Source organism: Python bivittatus, unplaced genomic scaffold (assembly GCF_059951505.1).
Source record: "Python bivittatus isolate LINGU-HERP-01145 unplaced genomic scaffold, Pbiv_v1 ctg000590_np1212, whole genome shotgun sequence".
In the NCBI taxonomy this organism is placed as follows: Eukaryota; Metazoa; Chordata; class Lepidosauria; order Squamata; family Pythonidae; genus Python; species Python bivittatus.
In genome coordinates, this window is record NW_028277086.1 from 2,731,184 (window position 1) to 2,742,523 (window position 11,340).

Here is an 11,340-nt window from a genome sequence, read left to right on the forward strand (position 1 = left end):
ACAGTCATAAAATGGTTGTCATGATGGGTGCAGCCAGACACCAGCACCCATTTACCAGAGGGTGCTTTCAACCACTCCAGTAAGAGTTCAGTGAGTCTCCAAAGCATTGTTGCCAATGAATGTAATGTTTCAACGCCTGTGTACAGATAAGACTGCCTGCTCCAACCAGGATTGGCCCAACCTATTAGGTCATCTTGGGAGAAGTTACTCCTAGTGTCCCACTTTGGGGAAGTGAAGGAAGCAGTAGCCAGGAGCCGCTGTGTCTTGGTTGCAGGACTGGTTCTCTGGAGCAGTCTTCCTATGGTGATCTGGCCAGCACCGTTCCTGATACATGCTGGAGGATGCTGAAAACTGAGCTGTTCTGGAGACCATTCTAACCAGACTGATCATCTTTTGCTTTTATTTATCTCGAGTTTTACTTCAATCATCACCAAGATTTGATTTTATGTTTTGTGGGTGTTTTCAGTTGTTTTTCTAGGACGTAAACCACCAAGGGTCAAATGGACTGTGGCAGCATATAAAGGCAATGATAAATAAATGCTAGAGAACCCCAGGAGCCTGTCTCACTCACGGGCTGGGGACGAGATGAAGGCAGAGAAAATAGGTTGCCCGGGCATGATTGTACCATGGTTTGGTTCAAGTGGAGCATGGCCCTACCTGTGTTTTCGGAATAGAACCAATGTGTTGGCTTTTTAAAATTATGTTCGAACTGCTTTTTATTTGATTATTTTTCCTACCTGCTTTATGCCCTCTTCCATAGAAGAAAGTGTGAATTTATCCTACTTTGTATCCAATCTCTCAGCTGACTAGTAGCCCCTTATGTTTATTTATCATGGAGAATTTTGCAAGCCTCATCTACCAGTAAAAGGATTCCAGTTTATGATGTTCAAATACCCTTTGATTAAGTCTGCTTTAAATCAAGTGTTGGACTATGAGATAGAGTCTATTTTTCAGGCACATGTGCAAAGAAAACCACATAGGCTCCAGACACTAGAAGAGTCCTAACCACAATTTCCCCTTTGGATGGTAGAATGGCAACCACAGATAAGGAACCAAGATGAGTTCAGTGTGTTTTCACTCAGCAATAAGAAGGAAGCAAGTTGCAAGGATATTGTGAACGACATTTCCTATATGAAACAATCCCAACCAACGGATGCAGGAGGCAGAGAAGATGGGAGATGATGCGAAGTTGAGCAGATATGCGTCTAGAGTGTGGCGGTAATGGGATGCCATTTGGTGTCTTGCCTAAAATACTGGTCCTTTGATCTTCTTGTGTCCAGGCTAACAATCCCACTTTTTTTGCTTAGGTCTTTTGATTTGATTGATCATCTTGCAGGCTTCATTCCAGGACTGGTCATCTTGAGTCTACCCGTGACCTCGACAAGGATGGTGGCCAAAATCACCAAGGTGGTGCACCAAGAGTGGTGAAGCAAGGCCCACTGTTTGGGGCAGGGCTTCATCGTGACACTCTGTCCTTCATTCTGCTGATTTTGACCACTCCATGGATGCTGCTGGTGTTCAGTGCAAGCAACCAAGTGGCTTTCTGAGACTATGAAGTTTCCTACGCTTCCATAAATTCTGTAGATGTCACCCCTTTGCGATTTCCCAGTTCTGATCAGGTAGCAGACCAGGACAAGCCCCATCCTATTGCAGTCTTTAGCTTTGCAATTTTACAACATCATGGTCTCAATTCCAAGCTGTGCTTTTCAAGGCTAACATGAAATAATATAAAACGAAGCAGCCTTGCAGGCTGATGCAAATTCCCCAAATGGGATTCCAATTCCAAGCATTTCCCAACAAAAGGGAGGGTATAATTTCATGAATAACAATGAGAACAATAAAACCCTCAGTTGCCCATCGTTTCCAACAAGCTCCAACAAGCTATACAAGTTTTCTTTGAAAGTTGTACAAAACATCCAAACACACAATATATCCTTTGGCAATTGTGTGTTCCTCCCAGATGGTATGGCCTTAAATGGGGAATGTATTTGCGGTTGATGAGTAGTTGTGATCATGCCAGCGTAGCTGCCTCTTCCTTACAAGTTGGAGAGCCCTCACCCACAATGAAGCATTTTATAGTCCTGCTCCTGCTGACGAGTTTCTGCACAGAGAGAGGTGAGTGTGATTACCAAGAGACTCCTGATGCTAAAGGGACAATGAGATGGCCTTGAACATGAATTAGGAGCGTGCTTTACAAGAACTTTTCCTGCTGCAGGAGAGGATGCAGCACCACAAATAGATCTGGGCTCATGTTATGCCTTTTTTTTTTTTTGCATTGTCTGAGCAATGGGTTTGTTAGCTCCGGAAATGTAGTACTGATATGTATGTATCTGTTCATTCATTCTGAAGCTTGTGAGCTGTTTCTAGCCCAGCAGCAGCCAAGGTGGTTGGTGGGTCATGTAATTTTGGCTACCTGTGGAATTCTCCAGGCTAACCCTGCCTTTCTCCAGCTTTCCCCCCTGCAATTTTCTAGCTCGGGACATTGTACTTGAGCCGGAAGCGGTTCTGCCCTTGCTCAGTGGCTGGACATCAGGTTGTTATTCATGTACAGAGTCCTTTCACATGCTCATGTGAGCCAGAGAATGACTCTTGCTCTGCTTCTTCTCATTTTACAAGCGGATTCCAGCAATGGCTGGGTTGTGGACCAAGCATTTGTCCTTGAAGTTCTAATGAAATCTGTAATTAATATCCTGAGTTACAAAATGTATGGCCATCACTTGAGGAAGTTCCTTTTCCAATGTGTTGTTGCCTGAAAGTTGAGGCCAAAATGTGGGGACGAAGTGCCAGCATCCCACCGCTGAGAGAGCTGTTTCATGAGAAGATGCCAAAGATGGTCTTCTCTGGGGCCACCATTGTAGACCCATCGGCACCACTGATTTCCGTCTCACAATCAGAACCAAGGGGCCATGTTGTAATGATTAAGTTCGAGTGTTTTAAATTATCATTTATTCTATTTGGCATTACGGTTTTGCTTTGTTTATTTTGTGAAATGTAACCCCCCTCCTGCCCCCACAAAGATCCTTCTGATTCAGGAGCAGGGCAGAAATATGTCAAATAAATAAATGTTAATTCTGTGTTGCTTGGCTATTCATCTTAAATGTGGGGGGTGGGGAATGAATTAAAAAGACCTATAGAAGTAAGGTCTACATGGCAAATTTTAATGTTTGCAATCCCACTCCTATCTCAGTGGAACAATGAGCTATGAGTTCCTTTGCCACTGTGGAAGCTATGAAAGGCTGTGATTCTTAAAGGCTGAGTTGACATCATTTGTATGCACAGAGATAACTTTTCTGAAGAGGCAGCAGATTTATGATCCATTCATCAGATATCATGCAGTTCTACTTATGCAGTGTGCAAAGGGAAACCTTCATTCCCTTGTGTATCTGCTTTAGATTGTGGGACCAGATAATTAAGTCCTTTGCGTAAGCCAAAAATTATATTTGGGAACCACAATGCTCTGTATGCTTCTAACTGTAGCCTCAGCGTGCCAAGTATAATGTAGCTGTGATGTAAGAGATGGTGACACTGAAAGATTCAGATCTGCTTCCTGAGACGAGCATATTCAATCTATGGTACTCATACCCATGGTGGCCGAAGAAACCATGTACCACCTGTTTTAAATATAGCTAAAAGCTGTAGATCAAGGGATATTCCTTAGCATTTGCTTGTAAGCTCTGTAGATACTTTGTAGAGCAATGTCAGAGCAAAACTGGGGATCAGGTGGTACCATCTCTCTGATGTTGGTTGAGTTAGGAAAAGCTAAGCAAGATCAGATTTCATGAATCCTTGGTTGTGAGACCAGCAGGATGAAAGAATGAATAGTAGGGCAATTGTATGCCGAGCATTGCTGCCTGCACAGGATCTATCACACTTTGAGGTCTAGGAGGTTCCTGAGTTTCTCACACCTATTATCATTTTCTCTTCCTCATGAAAGGAACACACCTTTTGCTATCTAGAAAGTGCTATGGTTTAAAAAGTTCAGGAAAGTAATAAGCTTTCGCTGTTTAATGCATGGCTATAGAAGTTAACCTGGTAACTAAATTGATCTATTTTCTAGGTTTGCTCAATTTACTGAACTGAAAACTAACCTGGGTTTGCAAGTTGGACTAAGTCAAAAATAAAACAAGTTAGCACTAACCAGCCTTAGTAGGTTGAATGAAAGAGCGATGGGTCTTTTGCTGTCCTGGTTCGGTGTGTTGCAAAAACACAGCCTGTCAGTTGGCTTATGCATTTAGGAGGCACATGCTCCCCCTTCCCTGAAGGACCCAGACGAGAATGGGCATTTTCAGGGTAGTATGGCCGTAGACTTCCCTGAAGGACCCAGAATGAGACAAAACTTTGTGCCAATAGTATCATCAACAGTTCGTCTATAGACAAAGTCCCAGCTGATGAACTCTTCCCTGAAGTTCTGATTCTTGTAATAAGACAGCAACTGTTGTATCCTGTGATTGCACAGTGCAAATCAGTGTTATGACAGCAAAACACCTTTATATGCTTCCCTCCTGCCATCCCCTTCTCAATCCAACCGTACTTGGCTGGCAATTTTCTACCTCCCAGCCTCTCCAAGGCTCAGGTGCTGGGAAAACTGCAAAGCTGGAGCAAATCAGTAAGTTTTACTGGCATTTCCAGATCCCATCAACAAACAGTCGCTCACTTGCCCAATGTTGCTGTCGGATAAGAAGGGTGGTATCTCCTCAAGCAAAGCAGAAGAGATGCTTGGATTGCCCAGGTATGCCCCTGATTAGAAAACCACATTGTTCTGTGGAAATACAAAATTCATAGGTGGTAAATTCAGGGTAGGCAAGCGAGGTGTTGTCTTCACATCCTACACATTTGCTTCTACGGAGTTGAACACTGCAAGGTGTGGTGATGGGGTGGGGCTGAGAAAAGAGAGTGAAGTGCCTGGAAGATGGGTCTATCCCTGGTGAATGGGAACCTCCATATGCAGACGCAGTATATGTTTAATTGGCTACCAGAAGGGCTGGCCCAAGAGATGTTCCTGCCCTGGGATGGGAAAGTGTGTGACATGCAAATATATCAGTCCAAGTCAATGCTTACAGAACTGAGAGCTGGTTCTGCTGATGGCATGGCCTGCAGCAGATGCAGAGTGTGATGAAAACACAGCAGTTTTTCAGTTGTTTTAATGATTCCCAGTTTTCTTGATTTATTCTGCCTGCCAAGGTGGTATTTGTGGTTTGGCTTGGCTTTGCCTCATTTATCAAAATAACTTCCAGGGTTTTGAACAACATGCCTTGCTTTGGAGGGAAAGGTTGATAGGGCTACTATGTGCTCCCTAGGCTTCCAAACTTCTTGTGGCAGCTTGGTAGTATCTGGGACCAGCCAAGTTATTTGGAAACTTGAGATAAAGAATCCCCAAAGCTTCTCCATAAAATACAGTATTCAAGCAATCATGGGACAATTAGCAACCTTCTGTTCTGTCATAATACATTAGACCAATTGCTGTGGGGTCAGTCCAGTCTGGAAGCAATGGAAGAACATCTGGTTGACCACTGCAGGGCATTATCTTGAAAGGTTAGAAAATGGGTTGAAAACCACAGGATGAAAGTTAACAGACCATTGCAGAAGCATTTCCCTAGGAAATAGAAGACATTTTTTAAAAACAAATATTTTATTTAGTCAAATTTGTTATAGCTGCCCAACTCCAACGGGCTCTGCACAAGTAAATACACAGGTAAAGAATAGGTGGTTGGCCATGGCACTTGGGAAAAATATCTTGGAACAGTAGCTGTGAGTATGACTGAATGTGAGTGCAATTTTAGGGGGCATCCGTGGAAATAGAGGTTGCAAATGACAGTTCCAAAGCAGGTATTCAGGTTCTCCCCTTGAATATTGTATCCGGTTCTGGGCTTGATCCATACTTGAACAAGGATTCAGAGAAACAAGAATTCAGAGAAGGGAATGAGATGACTGGGGTATTAGAAACTAAGTCCTGTGAAGAGGGATGGGTGGAACTGAGAATATTTAGAAGGGAAGACTGAGGATGCAGAAAACAATGGCACTCTGAAAGGAAGTCGCAGAGGAGTACGCTCTCTTCCTTTCCAGAAGCAAGACATGGAAACTTGGATTGAGGCCATAGGAAGGCAGATTCCAACTCAAATGTTACAGACATAAACTATACAGAAAAACTAGTGACTGAGTGAGGCGGTGGGCTCTCCTTCACTGGATCTGTTTGAGCAGTGGCTGGACTTCCCATCGAGGATGATTTAATCCTTCTAACTAGTCTTTCTAGTAATTGTGAGATCACAGGGTACCTTAGGAGCACCATGACTTTCAAACTGGGTCCTTAATGGAATGGTTCTCCCAAAATAGTATTATTTTTGTAAGAGTCTGGCTTGACTGCTGGTCCAACAGACGTTGTCTATATTACATGGCATTCTCCATGCTCAACAGGTGGCACCACTGGACCAACCTTGCTTGAGTTCTGAAGCCAAGCTGGAGTCAGGCTTGGTCAGTGCTCAGATGGGAGAGTTCCAGGCAGTCTGTTGGGCTATGGACTGGGCTGGAAAATTGGGGAAAAAAAAAAACCACTACAAAGAAGAGGCAAAGCACTTCTACGTTGTTGCCAAGTAAGCTGTGTGGATACGTCTTAAAGTCACCAAGTGTTGAGCTCCATGCAAATTGTTTGACATTTAACATAGCCCCTTTAATCTTCTCCACTCCCTGAGCCTTTAATTGAGGGCTTAATCTTTTTAGTCACCCTCTATTAATAAACTGAGTTATGGTTTTCACTTTGCCATGCAATCATATTCTGAAGTAGGGCCCAGGTTTTAACAGGAGCTGATTTGTCTCTGTCCAGCCTCAGTTTCTCTCTGCAGGAAATTCAGTCCAGGGCAGGACTGGGAGTGGCCGTGCTCTGGGGACCAGCTGCCAGTGTGACTAGGCAACGTGGAACCTCATCCTACCCAAAACAAACAGCTTCAAACGTGTGTGAGCTCAGTGCTTTTGCTGGCCCTGGATTTCAATCTCTAGCTGACTTGTTTAAAAGGTTTAAAAAGTCCCTCAAGTCGAGCTCAGTTCTTGGCGACTCTGCACTCCCTGGATGTTGGTTATTTTGGTTTACTTTCTATTTGAGCCATGGGATCTGGTGGCCTCCCATCCAAGATGATTACATCTAACTTTTTGTGATCAGCCCAGATGGGCTTAGAGCTCTTTTACTGATGTTCAGACTTGTGCTGATCATAAAGTCAGAAAGAGGTCCACTTCGGTATAAGATGGTGGTAGTATGATATTCAAGAAAACTATCATCATCATCATCATCATCATCATCACCCTCCTCCTCCTCCTCCTCCTCTCATCTCTAGCTCAGAAGGGGGAATAACACCCCACGCCTAATGAAAGGTGAACCTAGGTTGCCCTGTTCTTGGTGCTGGACAGAGGAGTGCTCCAAGAAGTGCTTATTTTTATGCCTGGAGACTAAACCTCCCATGAGTGGGTTTTATAACATTCCGATAGCAACCAGACTCAGTTGCACAGAGCTGTGGGCCAGGTTTCTTTACTAGAAAAATGCCAAGGTTGGATTTCCAGAGCTGCCCCAAGATGTTGGATGTTTGCTTTAATTTCTCTCCTATTACGGTAAGCAAAAAATGTTCCATGGAAGACTCGTAGCAACTGACAAGTGTCTTTCTCCCTGTCCCCCCCCCCTTTCTGTAGCTTTGTCCCTGTATTGTTTCAGATGTGATCGTGCAAAATCCCATGCAGATTGTACCGGTTCCATTAAGTGCTCTGACTTGGACAGATACTGTGTGTCACAAACCCAGCAAGGACATGGTAAGACTCAGAAAGCATAATAATGGGTAAGCAGGAACTTCATCAGGGCTAAGACCTGCTTCCTTGGTAGAAGTGAAGGGGCCTGGAGCAGCAGTTTCAATGGAGGGCTAAGAAAGAAAACTGCTAAGAATCCAAAAGAGAGCTAGAAATGTGAACAAAAATTTATTCTTTGAAGAAAATTCAAAGGAATCAATGAGTTGAGCATACGGCAGGTGGCATTGTTAAGTAGAGTGAAGCATCTGCGTCTGGTGATAGATGCTATCTAGGTAAGTAGGCAGTGGTGGCAATGGAATAAATTCAGCAACCTGCACATGAGTTGGGCTAGAATTTCTTATTCCTCATATCTCATGCAACAAAAGATCTTTCACACCGCCTCTCTTTCCACTGTTTTTCAAAAGTAGTTTGAAACCAGTCCACGAGCATCTTCACTGCTGCCAAAAGTGCAGGAGCCAACGTGTGCTCCTTCCAGATGGTCAGTAGGAGAGTGCAAAGAGTAACTTTCAGTCATTGCCCTTCCCTGAGCTATCACCAGTCCTGGAGTATAAAAAACTCTCCCATTCCCCACTCCAAAATGAAAGGACAATACAGGGCTATCATTCTGCCTGCCATATTGTTTGTTCATGATATGACCATTTGTTTGGTCAAAAAGAACTCCACCACCAAACCATTGCATTGACAGGGAACTGCTAAACTGCTGAGCCACCATTCCCTTATTGTACCGAAAAGGCCATATGAGGCAGGGGATGGAAAGATAGAGTTCTTACCAGTGGGAAAACTGCCCATCCACAAGTTCTGTGCTGCTGTAGTAATGAAAAGATTATGTTTGCTGCAGTACTCCTGCTGGGTAGAAATAAATCAGTTCCACTCCAAAACATGTCCTCATTAATCTCCCAGTTAAACACTGCAAGTCTTAACATGCAGTATTAGCTTTGCTAGACTCATTTTCAGTGGAAATTCCTTTCTCCAAGCTTCGTCGATTATTGTCCTATCTAGCAGGTCAGGAGCACATTTGGAATTTTGAGAGGAAATAATGGGCACTCTCACAAAATGGCTGTCACAAAGAACACCATTCACCAGAGGAGGAGCTAGATGACCAGAATGCTTTCTACCATCCCAGTGCAATTTTGTGGGGGGCTCAAAGGCATTGCTACAGATGTACAATGCTGCTTTGCTTGACCAGCTGACCCCTCAATTTTTTTTACAAAAATCACCTTTAAAAGGAAAAAAAAAAAGTCCTGATGGGGTCCAAAGGAGGTCTTCACAGAAATCCCTCTGTCCTACAGAAATGACTCTTCTCTCTCTTGTTCCAATGCTGGTTTGTTCTGCTCTGTTTAGGGGAGGAGCTGATGATTGGCAAATGGTGTTCGCTGGAATGCCCCCAATTCAGCTTGGAAGCTAAAGGGGCCAACATCTCCACAGAGTGCTGCCAGACTGATTACTGCAACAGCGGTGGGCCCAGCAGTGTGCAAAGCATCAGTGCTCTAGTGATGGTGGCAACCCTCGCCAGCTTCTTCTACATCCTCCAGAAAGGGTTGTGATGGGGAGGGGGGGCAGGAGGAGAAGAGAGGCCTGGGGTGGCTCTCCAGACGTTCCTTGGATGCCCTCAACCCCCTGGTTCTTCATTTTGGTTTAACTGAGTTCTCTTCTACAGGGGATGCAGAACAATAGTCTTCTTCCCCAACCCCACCTGATCCAGGATACCATCTTGTAAAAACGCCTTGCATTTGGGAAAACGAGGGCCTATGGGAGAAAAGCTTGGGCATAACTGCCTCTTTCTGACGCACTGGTTTACTGTGTGCCCATGTACAAAGAAATGTCTTATAGAATGAGAAAAGTATAGCCTTCTCCAGGCATGTCCACAAGGTGGTAAAAAAAAAAAAAAATCAAGATGGCAGCTATGACTGTGCAATCAAAGCTCAGCATTAAAGGAGGGAGGGGGGGTTCGATTGCACAGTTGTGGCCACCTCTGGATGCCCCCAACCCCCCTCAGCTGCACCGTTAATTGGTTCAGCCCAAATTCTCTCCTGTTTCATTCTGTCTTCATGTCTGAATCTTCCTTTCTTTCCATCACGGATACAACTCTAGTTCTCCTGTCTTACTTCTTCTTCTACCTGTTGGACCAGCTTCTCCTTCCTCCCTCCCATCCCTGTAATTTTTTTTTTAATTTTATTTTTAACGCATAAAAATATTTTTAACCTCAGAGCACCTCCTGTAAAATTGTCTCATCCTGAGAACTGACAGGGCTGTGGGCTGATCATGGAAGACAAAGGGTTACAAACCCCTTTGTCTTCTGCGCCCCCAGCCGTCAGGGAATTACAGTTGTTTGAGATCCATGGCTATGTCTGTGCACTGGAGGAAGGGAACCCATGGATTTGTTGCTCGCTGTGGCAAAGAGAAGGTCTGGCATCGGTCCAAAGAACTCAGGTAATGCTCCTGTCTGAAATGCTGGAAAGGTGCTACAGTCAATGGAGGCTTGGATCAGCAACATTTCAGATGCCCACGCCATCTTGCCCTCTCTCGCAGGGGCACAGGTATCCACCATGGAAGCAAATCCAGCACTTTAAAAAGTTAAACAGTTGAATCCTAGCCTGTTTGGCAAACCTTACAAGATTTCAGCAATCATAGATTCAAGATATCACAAGACTTTTGCTTCGTGAGATTTTGGACGAGAGCATCGAAATCTTGCAGAGTTTGTCAATCCCATGAAATGTCATGGATTGTTATGCACCCTAGAGGCATCTGCAGGGGGGCAAAGGACAACAGAAGTGTTGAACCATCATGGTTGCAGCTCCGCCTCTCCTATATGTGTATCATGACACTGGATGCACGTATGAAAAAAGCAGAACATACAGCATGACATAACTTTGATAATTTTAAGGAAAGCATCTGATTCTGCAGACGCCTGTGATCTGGATGGGCCACAGACATCTTGCCAGAGTGGTATAGTGATTAAGGAGTTAGACTAAGACTAGGGGGAGCTGGGTTTAAGTCCATCCTTGTAAACCCAGGATGTCCTTTGGCTAGTCATTCCCTCTCTGCCTATCTCACAGGAATGCTGTTTAAAGCAGTCTTTCTCAACCCTGGCAACTTTAAGACATGTGGACTTCAACTCCCAGAATTCCCCAGCCAGCACAGAACTTGCCAAAGTTGAGAAACACTGATTTAGAAGATAAAAGAGGGGAGATCCCCATTTAAATTTGGATTGAGCTTCTAATGAAAATCTCATGCAAATCTTCTGAATTATTGTTTGTTTTTAGTTTACATTAAATCCATATTGACCTTTCATAGCTGCTGGTCCTTGATGTAAACATTGCTGAAGTAGGTGGTTGCTAAGGCTCCCTTCTGAAGCCGAGCAAAGCTCTGGTAGAATAAGGGCTGGTTGTGAGATCTGAAGATAGACCAAGAAGTGTTAGTCACCCCAACGAAGCCCTAATTTGGAATTCAAGAAGAAAACACCTTTGCAGTTTAGTTCAGTGCAAGAAGAGTGTCCTCTAATGGGCAAAGACAAAACTGCAGATTGCAGGATCTTTTGGATGTAAACTTGGTTTGCTA

The 11,340-nt window shown here is 44.1% G+C and overlaps 1 protein-coding gene across 1 annotated transcript; it reads left to right on the plus strand.

Annotated features, from left to right (window-relative positions):
* Window positions 1-2,063: 2,063 nt before the first annotated feature.
* LOC103056663 (prostate stem cell antigen-like) lies at window positions 2,064-11,067 on the plus strand. Its single transcript, XM_088149281.1, has 3 exons — window positions 2,064-2,115; window positions 7,672-7,788; window positions 9,124-11,067. Exons 1-3 carry the CDS (start codon window positions 2,064-2,066, stop codon window positions 9,324-9,326), a joined length of 372 nt encoding a protein of 123 aa, XP_088005407.1. The 3' UTR covers window positions 9,327-11,067.
* The last annotated feature ends 273 nt before the right edge of the window (window positions 11,068-11,340 follow it).

Excerpts from the sequence above, each read along its gene's own strand:
- LOC103056663 (XM_088149281.1), top strand. The coding sequence starts at position 2,064 with ATGAAGCATTTTATAGTCCTGCTCCTGCTGACGAGTTTCTGCACAGAG. Across the intron at positions 2,116-7,671 it reads GAGTTTCTGCACAGAGAGAG|CTTTGTCCCTGTATTGTTTC; the intron begins GTGAGTGTGATT and ends CCCTTTCTGTAG. Across the intron at positions 7,789-9,123 it reads ACAAACCCAGCAAGGACATG|GGGAGGAGCTGATGATTGGC; the intron begins GTAAGACTCAGA and ends TGCTCTGTTTAG.